The sequence below is a fragment of the Candoia aspera genome, chromosome 13, assembly GCF_035149785.1.
Source record: "Candoia aspera isolate rCanAsp1 chromosome 13, rCanAsp1.hap2, whole genome shotgun sequence".
In the NCBI taxonomy this organism is placed as follows: Eukaryota; Metazoa; Chordata; class Lepidosauria; order Squamata; family Boidae; genus Candoia; species Candoia aspera.
The window spans coordinates 6,732,002-6,744,065 of NC_086165.1; the positions used below are offsets into that span (position 1 = coordinate 6,732,002).

Consider the following 12,064-nt stretch of genomic DNA (forward strand, 5'->3'; position numbering starts at 1 on the left):
TGGGGATGAGTCTCCCCTGAATAAGGGGAAGCGACCCTTCCAGCCTTCCTCTGCAAGGGCCCCACTAGCACGCGCCCACTACCTTTCCAGCTTCCTTTCCTGCCCCCGGCCCCTTCCCGGAGCCCTCCTTTCGCTGCCCCGGGGAAGCTGGCGCCGCAGCTCCGACCTACCGACGCTCCCTCGGCTTTCCTGCCTCTCGGGCGCGCTCCCACCCCTCTCCCCTTCCTCCCCGCCTGATTGGCCGAAGCTCGTCCTTATGCTAATCATATGCGAGTAGTCCAGGGCTAGTCAGCTGACGTCACCGGGCCCAGTGGCCGCCGCCGCCGAGGGAGGGGGAGGGAGGAGGAGGCGGAGGCGAAGCGGAGCGGAGTGGAGCGCCGTCCGTCGCCCAGGCAAGGCGGGGAAGATCCGGCTGAGCGCGGCGCGGGGGAGTCCGGGGTGGGCAGCCCCCCTCCCTCGCCAGCTCCCGCGCGGCGCAAGCAGGCAGGGCTCGCCGGGGCGGGGCGGCCGGGGCGGGGCAGCGCCTGCTGGGAACATCATGGCTACTCTGGCCAACGGGCTAGCGCAGCAGCAGCAGCAGCAGCAGCCGCCTCCCGCCGGGCCCCCGCCGCCGCCGCCCCCGCCGCCGCCCCCGCCGCCGCCGCCGCAGGCGGAGAGCGCTGCCTTCAGCACCACGAACAGCGCCGGGAGGATGAACGGGCTGACGGCGCCGGCGCCCGGCCCGGGGGGCTCCATCGCCATGAAGGACCACGATGCCATCAAGCTCTTCATCGGGCAGATCCCGCGCAACCTGGAGGAGAGCGACCTCAAGCCCCTCTTCGAGGAATTCGGCAAGATCTACGAACTCACGGTGCTCAAGGATCGCTTCACCGGCATGCACAAAGGTAGGCTGGCCCGCCGGCTCGCGCGTGGACCCCTCCGCCGGCCACGGCGCCTCCCGAGACCCACCACGCCTGCCCCTCCTGGCCGGGCGGAGGGGCCAACAAAGGAAGCGCCAGCCGCCGCCGCCGCCGCCGCCGCCGTGCTCTGCGTGTGTGCCCGCCCGCCCGCCTGCCCGTGTGCAAGCGAGGGAGACGTGCGGCTCTACTCGGAAGCAAGCCAGCCCCACGCAGCCCTCGCTCTTAGGGAAGTGTGCGTGGCCTCGCGGCCCGGGGAAACAAAGTGCCCCGCGCCCGACCGGGGTGGCTGCCCTGTCAGGCTGCGTGTGGGGTTGTAACCTATCGGGGTGCTGGTGTAATCCAGGGGTGGATTCACGCACAAAGAAATTGCACGTTGCTTGAGAGTGAGGGAGAAGGCCAACCCTCCCACTCTAATGCCCCCCTCCCCACACAGATGGTATAAATAATCCTGTGTACAAACTTGGGTGACAGGTAAAACCTGGGGAAAGGGAGAGGATGGAGTTGTAACACGTGCAAGGGGAGACCTCCCCCCCCACAAAAAAAACCTTTTTGCATGAAGAAGTTAATCTCACTAGCAAAGCCCCTTTCTTCCCCTTTCCCATGTTCTTGCAATTCAACTACCGCGGCCATCAATTCAGGCATCCTCAGTTGGGACTGCCCCTCTCTAAGTAAACACACCTTGGAGAGGACTGCATGGCTCTTTGCAACACACCTGGTAAAGCTTGGTTGGTGCTAACCTCCATTCATCTTTTTCGCAGCTTGGCCTGTTCTCCGAATGCAGCCCCTCTGGCGTTAATTTAGGGTTCGATGCATGGCACAAGCCCCGAAAACGGGTGAAAGGGACCACTAGCTTTCAAAGGTTGTGCAAATACGAAGTTGGGCTGGGTGAAAAAAATTGGGCAAATTATACGCCCCTCCCCCCATCAAAGCATTAGCTGGATTTGTGAGAAAAGAGGTGAATGAATCACAAGCATGTGTGTGTGTGTGTGTGTGTGTGTAAAAGAGAGAGAGCAATAGATTTGTAAACACAGACAGGAAGTGGATACCTTCTGGATGGGGAAAGAAGATGCTGTACTGAAGGCGGCCCCTCTGTTTTGCTGCAAAGTTTGTTCTGATGCATTTGTGTGTCATGGGGGGTGGTCGGGGTGGTGGTGCTGCATATGCTGATGAAGGAACACATGTGCTTGCAAGGGAGGGGGGGCAGAAATAATGCGTAAACACTCTGGATTTGCAGAATCCGCTTCCCTCCTTTACCAAATTAGCCTAGGTGGTTTTCTTGTTTTGTTTTGTTTTTGTTTTTTGAGTTCTTGCTAGGCTAAGGCACCGAACATTTTTTTGTTTATCTCCTAAACAAGCTTTAGCAGGCTGTGTGAATATAGATATGACATCTTTGGCAGACCTGGTGAAGCGTGTTGCGTGAACCTAGCATCCCGAAAAGGTTTCTGCAGTGACTGACTGGCTCAGGAGGTGTAAAGATAGTCATTGCAGGATTTCTTGCTTCCTGTCCCTCAGCTGACTCAGATCCCATGTTGATGCTGGTGAGGATGTAGGTAGGACATGTCTTTCGGTATGCACGACATATCTTCACTCCAAGAATCCATGCCTGTGTCATGGCATGACCCTTCCCTCTATTTATATTTTCGTGTGTTCAAGTCAGTCTTGACTTCTTGCAATGGACAAGTCCTTGCAAGGTTTCTTGGCAGCCTTTTCAGAAGTGGTTTATCATTGTCTTCTTCTTCTTAGGGCTGAGAAGAAGGGACTGGCCCAAAGTCACCCTATGTCAGGACTAGAATTCATGGTCTCCCGGTTTCTAGCCCAAGGCCTTTAACTACTACACCAAACAGGCTCTTCATACCAAGAATGGACTGTCTACTTCTTTCTTTGTGTTTTGTTCTTGTTCTTTTTCTGTTACTATTCAATTTAAAATAAAAAAAATAATTAAAAAAAAACTATACCAAGGTTCAATATCACTGTACCTGCCTAATTTTATCAGTATCCCATTCTTAGCACACCCCTATTTTAACCAACAGCAAAGAGGTGTCTGTGTGTGAGAGAGAGTGTGTGTTTTCTGCAATCCACTTCGACTTTTCCAAAGAGTATCATTCTTCTTTGTCACCTCAAAGTTAGAAAGAGGTCGACTTGCTCATGAAACTTCTTGATGTTAATTTTACTGAAGGTCAAAAATCAATTATCGTGGAATTAGTGCATTCACAGAGGCAAAATGTCCTGATAGATACCTGTGAGTGGTTTCTAGGAGCTAAAATGGAGCATAGAAAAAGTGAATAGACACGATAAGGGAAGAAGTAGGTTGAGTGTTGCCTAGAATGCTTGCATTTCACTGTTTCTCCCCCACAAATAGCAGGTTCTTCTACTCTATGTTATATTTTTAGCTCCACTCCTTGGAACCTATCAACAGAAGGCTCTCTGCTGTCCATTAAATGCAGAGATAAAACTTCTTGTTACATGTATGACAAACTTTTTTGTTTTCTATCCCAAAGAGTTAGCATTTGATTAAGGCTGATCTCTTATGCATGCTTACCTGCTCCCTGAATTCAGCAAGACTTATTTCTAAGTAAATATGTATTGGTCCTATTCCTAGGTAAATGTGAATAACATTTTAATCAGAAGTTATGACTCTATGTTTAGCTACTCGGAAGAAACTCACTCTAAATTCAGTGAGACTTACTGTGAGTGGTCGTATTTTGTATTGTCAGCTTCCTATAGAGATGGTTACCACGTTCAAGTTGGTTCTTTTCTAGTGAGTAGAATGGATGATCAATAAATTTCAAGGATGGAGAACAGTGGCATTTTAAAACATACCTTATTCCAGTTTACCCCATTCCCTTGAAAACAAAAAAGACTACCCCTACCTCCTTGATTAGTTAATTTTATGACTTAATTAAAATTAATTTTACACCTTTCTCCTAATTACCTGCAGTATTTTGAAAAATGTACTTCCTGAATGTAAAACAAGAATTGGTGTTTGTAATGTAAAACAAAACCTGGTGATGGTTTTGTGCTGCAGAATATGAAGTAGCCAGGAAGAAGATTCCACCTTAACCTTCTATCATCTCCAAGATTAGATTGATGGGAATGATCTTTAAAATAATATTTTTAAAAGCAGCTTCATAAAATCTAGGCCTTTAGGTATGATGGAAGGAGACAGGGATTCAGATGATGCAGTCAAAAAGAAAAAAGAGTGAACAGAGATTTCACTAGATGGGAAACAAACAAGCAGATTGGTGAGTTTCTGTCTCTGGCTAAACAGGAGTGAAACAGGAGATAGTTTGCCATTAAAATGAATAAATATGAATATCAAGTTTCTTCCTGGCAGACCATGGGGTAGAGGAAGTTGGAGTTTCTCTAGAAAGCCATATACAATTCGGCAGACTGAATCAAGCAGTCTTTACACACTTGTACACCGTAGCATTTTCAGGGGTTTGCGGTAAGTGCCTTCCCTCGTTTTATATACCGAACTCCAATTTAATTAGCACTCACCTTATCAATATGGCCATCCTCACTACGACCACCACCACCATCAGTCCTGTGCTAGATATTTATCGATATTGGTAGCTGTGCCAACCCAAAATAAAATCCAGCTTGCTTCCTCCTTTAAAAACATTGCTTGATCAATTCAATTAAATGTCATCATTCATTTAATGAAGACTCTGCTTGGTTTTGTTTATCTATCCAAGTATGTGTATTTTGTGGCTTCTATCTGTGTCAGGGCAAACCTATAGGAAAGAAGTTTAGGATTCCTTCCTTCCTGAAAGAATGAATGAATGAATGAATGCTTCCAGCCAGAAGCATTTGTCTGTCTGACACCTGGCTTGTCCGCAGGCTCCTTGATCTGGTTTTAGCTTTCTCTCATTCTTGATTTCTTTCTGTAGGAAGACAAGAGGGTTGCACTTATTAAGAGTTATTAATACTTAATCATCTGGCAGATTTAATTGTGCCAATATTAAAAATGCATCAATGTCAAATTTCGTTCATTAAATATTTACATTTTTGAAGGGAAACTGTTTTGCTGCTGTTTTAATATCATTTCAGGAAGCTTTATATAGGATTTAATTAAAAAAAGGGGGGGTGCTCAGCTAATGATGTGAACGGTATCCTTTGAATTGAGCACCGTTGCTGTTTCTCCCCTTTTACCAAAGGGTTAAGCAAAATTCCCCATCTTCTATCCCGCGGAAGTGAGCAGGGAAATATGCTGTGGCCACCTTTCCAGCAGCATTGCAAAGCTGATGCAAAATCCCAAGGTGCTAATCTCATTTGTGACTATTTAGCCATAACAAAATGTCAGCTGAGTCTTCCTGGAAGTAAAAACCTAAGAGGTGAGTCAGTGCTCAGTTGTCTTCCCTGCTCTACATTTTGATTCACTACCTGCAGTGTGCGTGCGAGAGAAGTCAGACATTTGCCCAGCTCAGCAGGCCCAAGAAAGTTCAATCAAACAACTCAGTGGTCATGCCCATATAACACACTTAACCAGCTCAATTAAAACCATACTTAGCAACTGCATTTGGATCATAGGCTCGGCTTGGTTAATATGTATCTTGTGTGTGTATCTCATCCTTCTGTGTATGAGGGGGTGAGTTTGAACTTGGGCGTTGTGTGAGAGTTTGGGTGTGTGTTTGTTAAGGCGGTGTTTCTCAGCCTTGGCAACTTTAAGACGGGTGGACTTCAACTCCCAGAATTCCCCAGCATAGCTGGCTGGGGAATTCTGGGAGGTGAAGTCCACCCGTCCTAAAGTTGCCGAGGTTGAGAAACACTGGTTTAAGGCATCAGTGTATTAGGCAAACTTAGAAAATGAGTTAATCTGTGACCAGGGTATGAGTGGTGTGTGAACCCAGGCTACAAGTCAATTTACTCATGGCACTAAGCCATCGTGTGGTTTGTTTGGCTTGGTGTGTAGTGTGGTTTGTTTGTTTGCTTGGTTTATATAGCTGTCCATCTCACATACTATATGTGACTCTAGACAGCTAAAGTCTAGCAAACTAGGTTGCAAATTAGGTCAGCTTATCCTAGTTTGACTTAGTGGGTTGTGTGAAGTCAGCCAATGATTTCTTACTCAGGAACACTGTAGTCCAACAATAAATAAATACATAAATAGATAAATAAATAAATTTTCTTCATTCAGTTTATAGGGCTACCCACTCATGTATGACTCTGGGCAGCTTACAATCATTACACCTTCTATAACAGGCTTCTCAGGACTTGGGAAAGAGGATGAAAATTGGCAAAATAATGCAAGCACAAAATTCTTGAGATAGTACCTCCCCAGTGCATCAGTTAGCAAGAGGGTCAAGGAATTTCTGCCCTAAAAAACCAAGAGACAAACTGGATGCTAAACACATCCAGTTGCCTTTCCCCATTCCTGAATTCCTGCTTCAGTGGTTGGCCGCAAAACCTAGCCTATATTATTGCTGAGAGCCAAATTTGGGGCTGAATTCCAAAAACATCTAGGTCTACTACAGTTCTCTGAGCAAGTTCTATAAGATGACCTATTCAGATGCCCCTAACAACTATTGGCTGTATTCACACAACACACTTAACCTTGTGGATGAATTAACTCATTTTCTAGGTTTTCTCAATACACTGAACCATAAAATAACCAATATGGTTAATGATTCCATGCAAAGTACCTTACAGGATATGACAGCTGTCATATGCATAATCAACCCCTGATATAACATGCACACTTGGGGTCAGGAACAAAGAGGGTTGCCAGAATTCCACCTATCCCACTCTTTTCTGGGAAGCTTGCAAGTGCCTGCCAAGCCTTAGGATCTGGGAATTGAGTCCATCAGTCCCCAGGTCTCCTCATGTTAGCCGAAACCTTCAGTGCTTTCTGCAGACCTGACAATGTAACCCTGCTATTATCTATAGGTTCAGACTCAGACCACAAATCCCCCAATGCCTTCTTTTGTTGGCATCTCAGGCTTCAGAAATGGCCTCAGGCTGTTTAAGAACCAAAGTCAGCTATCAGAAAGTGTGAGAACTACTGGATTGACTGGATCTGCCAGATTTCATAAGGCCTCAGTTGTCTAAGCCTCCTAGAAGGGTGCATTCAGACATTAAACTTGGTGGGTTCACCTTCCAAGATCCTGATGGGCCCAAAGATGGACTTTGCTGGCTATACTAACCATCACTGAGAATATTGAACTCATAAACATTTAGGACCCAAGAGAATAGATATTGATGAGAGAGAGGCAAGGCATGGCTAATATATACCTAATGAATATGACTGCATATGGATTCCATCTGAAGCTTCATAGCAGTGAAGAAGTCTTGTTTTTCCTTCACCTCATGATCCAATCTGCATGTGTTTCAGGTGGTGCTTCAAGGCTATGTTTCTTGTTCCCAAGAACATTCATGGAAGGTCTACTGTTTATTTTAACTCTGTGCAAACATCTTTTCAGTTCAGAGAACATCTTAAAGTGCCAGCACTTCCTGAGTCACAACAGATGAGTGACCGAAAAAGAACCTTTGGGTGTCTTTGATATCTTTTCATTGTTTCGTGGAGCTGTTTTGGTTCCTCTATCCCAGTTCACCCAGTATTGTCCACTCAGAATGTCAGCAAATCTTCTTCAGGCTCCCTTTTATTTGGAGAGGTCCAGGAACAAAGTAGGGCCTTTTGCGTATAAAGCACAGAGCTCATAATACACTCTTTAGCCTGCAACAGCAGTAGCTGATCTGGACTATATGAAAGTCTGATGTGCTAATCTGGGTGATTTTTGCACTAATCCCAAGTGTGTTGGCTTCTTTCTGCTGATGCCAATTAACCAGGCCCTGCTAATCCATACCAACTGTGTGAAATCAAATTCTCACTGGGTTGCACGTTGACCTGCTGCCAAATGATACGCATCTCTCTGGCATCAAACTGTTTTCCCCAAGGTATCCAGCTGTTTCCAACGCTGCCCATGACTGAATCTGGGCCTTTGTCATTTGTCTGCCTTGGCTGCTGCAGTGCAATCTTTAGGCCCTTCCCCTAAAGAGAAAGTAATAGTCTACTTACTTTAGAGCTCTGAGTAACAGCCTCCTTTGTTTAAACAAGAAGAGAGAAATCTCTGTTTACCGAGTTGAACCTTCGGTTCATGAAAACCAATATTGTTGGCATGGAGAGGCAACACCTTGCCAGGATTTCCAGCAGAGGTTTTCCATCCCTATGTGGTGGTGCTGGGGGCCGAATCTGGGACCTCTCCATGCAAAGCTAGAGCTGCGTTCTGATTGTGTTGTTTGCATTTCTGCTTCAGCTGCAACGCTCTGCCTTTCATGCGCCATTGCAGAGGCAAAGGTGGGCTCTCGAAGGCCTCTTGCTTATCATGAAGTCCATGTGCCCTTTTTCATGCCTCCCTTTTTCTCTGTAGGTTGTGCCTTTCTTACATACTGTGCCCGGGACTCAGCCCTGAAAGCTCAGAGTGCGCTGCATGAGCAGAAGACACTGCCTGGGGTAAGTGATGGTATTCTCGACCAACACCCATCTTCTGGTGCAGTTTTCAATAGCGATTTGCATGGGCATTTGGGCTCCAGATAGCAGCTCTTGTCCAGAAGCTATCTTCTCCCATTTGGCATCCTCCAATTTCCTTGGAATCCTCAGCTGGATCCCCTGTGACCTTGAACCCACAAACATTTACCCCGCCACCAATCTTTTCACCTTTTTCAGTGGTTGGGAAACTCCCCCCGCCCCCCCATACACAGACTTTTCCTATAAATCTTGCAACAGGAAAAATAAAGGGGGGGGGACCCCAACCAATATCTTTGGGTTTTTTGAAAAAGAAATTCTGTGCCTTTCAGTTGGACTGTGTTTGCATGAACATGGTTACTGAATGAATCCATTTAGAAGGTGTGAACAATCCCTTGATTCAAAAACTAGCCCAGTGGACTGGTTTAATCCCTCCTAAAAACTAACCAAGCTTAGCATGTTGTGGGAATAAAGCCACGGGGTCTTTCACTGATCTGGTTAATCACGGTGTGCAAACCCAGCCGTCGTTTGTCATTTATCCCTAACCCTCCTTGAATTTTTGGCACCTGGTTGCTAGCTGGTGGCCTTTGCAAGAAAATTGGATAAAATGTTACCTTTTGTATTACAGTTTTGGAGCAATGATAAGATTGGGACTCTTTCCTCTAGCATGTGAATTTCCAAGATTGTTTCTCAATACTTCGTCTCTCAAAGGTCACATTTGCCTTGCTATTTGGGGAGGAACGAAATTCTTCATAAGCATATCCAAGTTTTCAACACATATTCTGCCTTTAATGGCCCATGCTTTGTTTGCCTAAAGCCAAATAGCTTCCAGCAAAGGGTAGGGTGGGGGGAATGAAAAGAAATGGTCTGGAGTTGACAGTACAGTTCTCCTTTCAAGTACCATAGTCTGGTTGAGGATAACAATGTTGTCCAATCTTGGCTTTAAGAAATAGTTCCATCAGCTCTCTGAACAGCTAGCAAGGATGTACAGAGAGGATTTGATTAAATTGGAATGTTCAGATCAATTTTCCAATTGCACCAGATCAATCTGAACGTGTTTGGTACAGAGTGTTGAGTCTTTGGATAGGCCCAGAAGGTAGCTAGTAACAGAGTAAGAAAACTTGAGGCTGCATGGATAACTGGCTTTGTCTTTATGCCTGTTGGAAGCCTTTAAATAAGAGTTTTGTGTAAGGGCAGGGTTTCAGGCATGCATCTAAAATATTGTGTTCTTTTTTTGGTTTAACAGTTCAAGCATCTATTGACCAGTTTAGGACAACAAGAATGGCTATGGGGGTGTGCGCATTTTGGTTGCTGTCTCCCTGTCTCTTATTTCATTTCCTTCCTGGCAACTGTTTCAGGCTAGCAGTAAAAATGAAGGGTCAGTAATCACTCCTTGATTACTACTGCTAGTTAAATATAATTTGGGGGGGCTTTACAGGACACTTTCTCTTAACTTTGGGGGATGAGTCCTTCCAATTCCACCTATCCCAAATCTGTGTTGGTATAAATGAAATTTCAAGAATTATCGTACATTTATGATAGGTCGATATATAAAGTAAAATAAAATATAAAAATAAAACATAAATCAATCCCACGGCTATGGTCAAAGTAATGCATGTTCTACCATTCAGAACAAGGACCAGAAAAGCTTAGAATATAACATAAAAAATACATAGAGAATCTCAACTTTATTTTTCTGCATGGAAAGTTGTTACTGAGGATGTAGGAGACACCTGGTGAAAAGGTAGAAAAAAGAGGAATGGTTAAAATTTTCTCATGATTAGAGGAAGTGGGGTTATCGACTTCTAACATATTCATATTTTTACATTGGTGCAAAATGACACACAAACACACCCCATTTTGAACAGCAAACTCAAGATTGGCTATAATTGTTTTGTATGTATTTTTATGCTTATGTGATGCTCTTAGGACTAACTCATGATGCCTTGTTCCATGTTCTGTCGTCCAGGGTAAGCTTCCCAATTTTTTGGACCACAGCTAATGTTCCCATCATCCCTAGCCATTGGGCGCTCTGGAAGAGGCTGATGGAAATTTTAGTTCACAATATATGGGAACACTACGTCTGGGAAAGTATGATATTAATATGTGAGTGTATGATATATACACACAGGCATACATATGCATCAAACACACACACACAATATATATATATATATATATATATATATGTATGTATGTATGTATGTATAATATTCACGCATATGCATATCATCATACACACATGTATACATATGCTTCATATATATAAATACATATCTATATATAGAGAGAGATAGGTATAGATATAGATATGAAGCATATGTGTGTGTGTGTGTATCTTTGGGGGGAGGTGGGCGGTAATAGAAATTTGAATAATAAATAAATAAATAAATATTCACACATACGTATACATATGTATCATATGCCGTATATACATATATACTTATGCATCATAAACCATAAATATACACATATGCATTTGCGTCATACACACACACACACACACACACAGTATATTCACATGTATACATATACATCATAAACAATATGCATATATACACATATCCATGTGCATCATATACACGAACACATGCATATGCTTCATATATATGTTCACACAGATACATGTGCATTTTATAGATATACATACATATCCATATGCATCATATACACACACGTACATACCATATGCTCTATAGTGTGTATGGGTGTGTGTGTGTATAGTATATATTCACACATATGCATTTTATATATATACATACATATGCATCATAAACGGTATATACACACATACACACAGCTTTACGGTCCAACAGCCTCACCCACTCAGTGGGAAAAGGGGAAAAGGAAGTTCCCTTGGGATGGGTTCCACTAACTGGAGTGCTCCGTCCTGGTGCTTTCTAAAAGGGTCGGTTTCTGCTGAAATTCTCCAAGCTGACTTGCCTTGGTGGGTGCAACGCAGACCCCCCAAGGAGGGTAGAATAAAATCACCCTGGGAGGAGATCACTAAGGTTTGAAAGTGCAGGTTATGTAACCGAATCACGTTCAGACCAAACGGGTAGTTTCCCTTGGATTGGAACGTGGATACCACTCTACCTTTATTTATTTTTAATTGGACTTCCTTACTATAATTGGCATCGGAGTTGATAAACAATCATGTTCTCCTAGATTTTACCAGCCTGCTGTTGTTTGGATGGTTGCTTGGGAGATTTCCAATTATGGGCAATCTGAAACTTGCTGCTCCATACGGCCCTTTGTACAACGATCTTTCTGCAGAGTCCGGGGTCATTCGGGTTCAAAAGATGCACTAGCGTCATTTTAGAAGGCATTGGCTGTCTCAGCGGAGATACTTTTCTCGCTGGCCTAAGTGACCCTTGCCCCAGTTTGGTGGGAGAAGTAGCCTGCACAGTTGAAAATCCTGAACGGATCCCTGCATGTAGAAAAGTAGGATATCAAGAAGGATTCTAGGGTGGCAGTCTCTGGAAAACAAATGTTAATGTCTTTCTATACATATATTTTTTTAATTTAAAAAAGGGAATTCCTTTACACGCATGTCCCACCCAAATGTTGAAATGCCATGACCACAGAAGCTTACCTAAGCTTGTGTGTCTGTGCATAGGAGAGGTTATTTCACACCACCCCAAGCTTCTACATGTGCCTTTGCATGCGCCAGTTTGCTTGAATTCTAATGTGCAATATTGGA

General features: G+C 44.4%; 1 protein-coding gene across 14 annotated transcripts in view; it reads left to right on the forward strand.

The window, feature by feature from the left end:
- Positions 1–676: 676 nt before the first annotated feature.
- CELF6 (CUGBP Elav-like family member 6) overlaps positions 677–12,064 on the forward strand; it is a 106,862-nt gene continuing 95,474 nt past the window's right edge. For 8 of the 14 annotated variants that reach the window (XM_063314547.1, XM_063314554.1, XM_063314550.1 and 5 more), the window contains exons 1-2: positions 677–884; positions 8,267–8,349. In XM_063314547.1, the coding sequence (XP_063170617.1) occupies positions 692–884; positions 8,267–8,349 (276 nt within the window). In that variant the 5' untranslated portion in view covers positions 677–691. The remainder of the gene's footprint in view (positions 885–8,266; positions 8,350–12,064) is intronic. The other 6 variants (XM_063314557.1, XM_063314560.1, XM_063314559.1 and 3 more) reach the window with 2 other exon arrangements.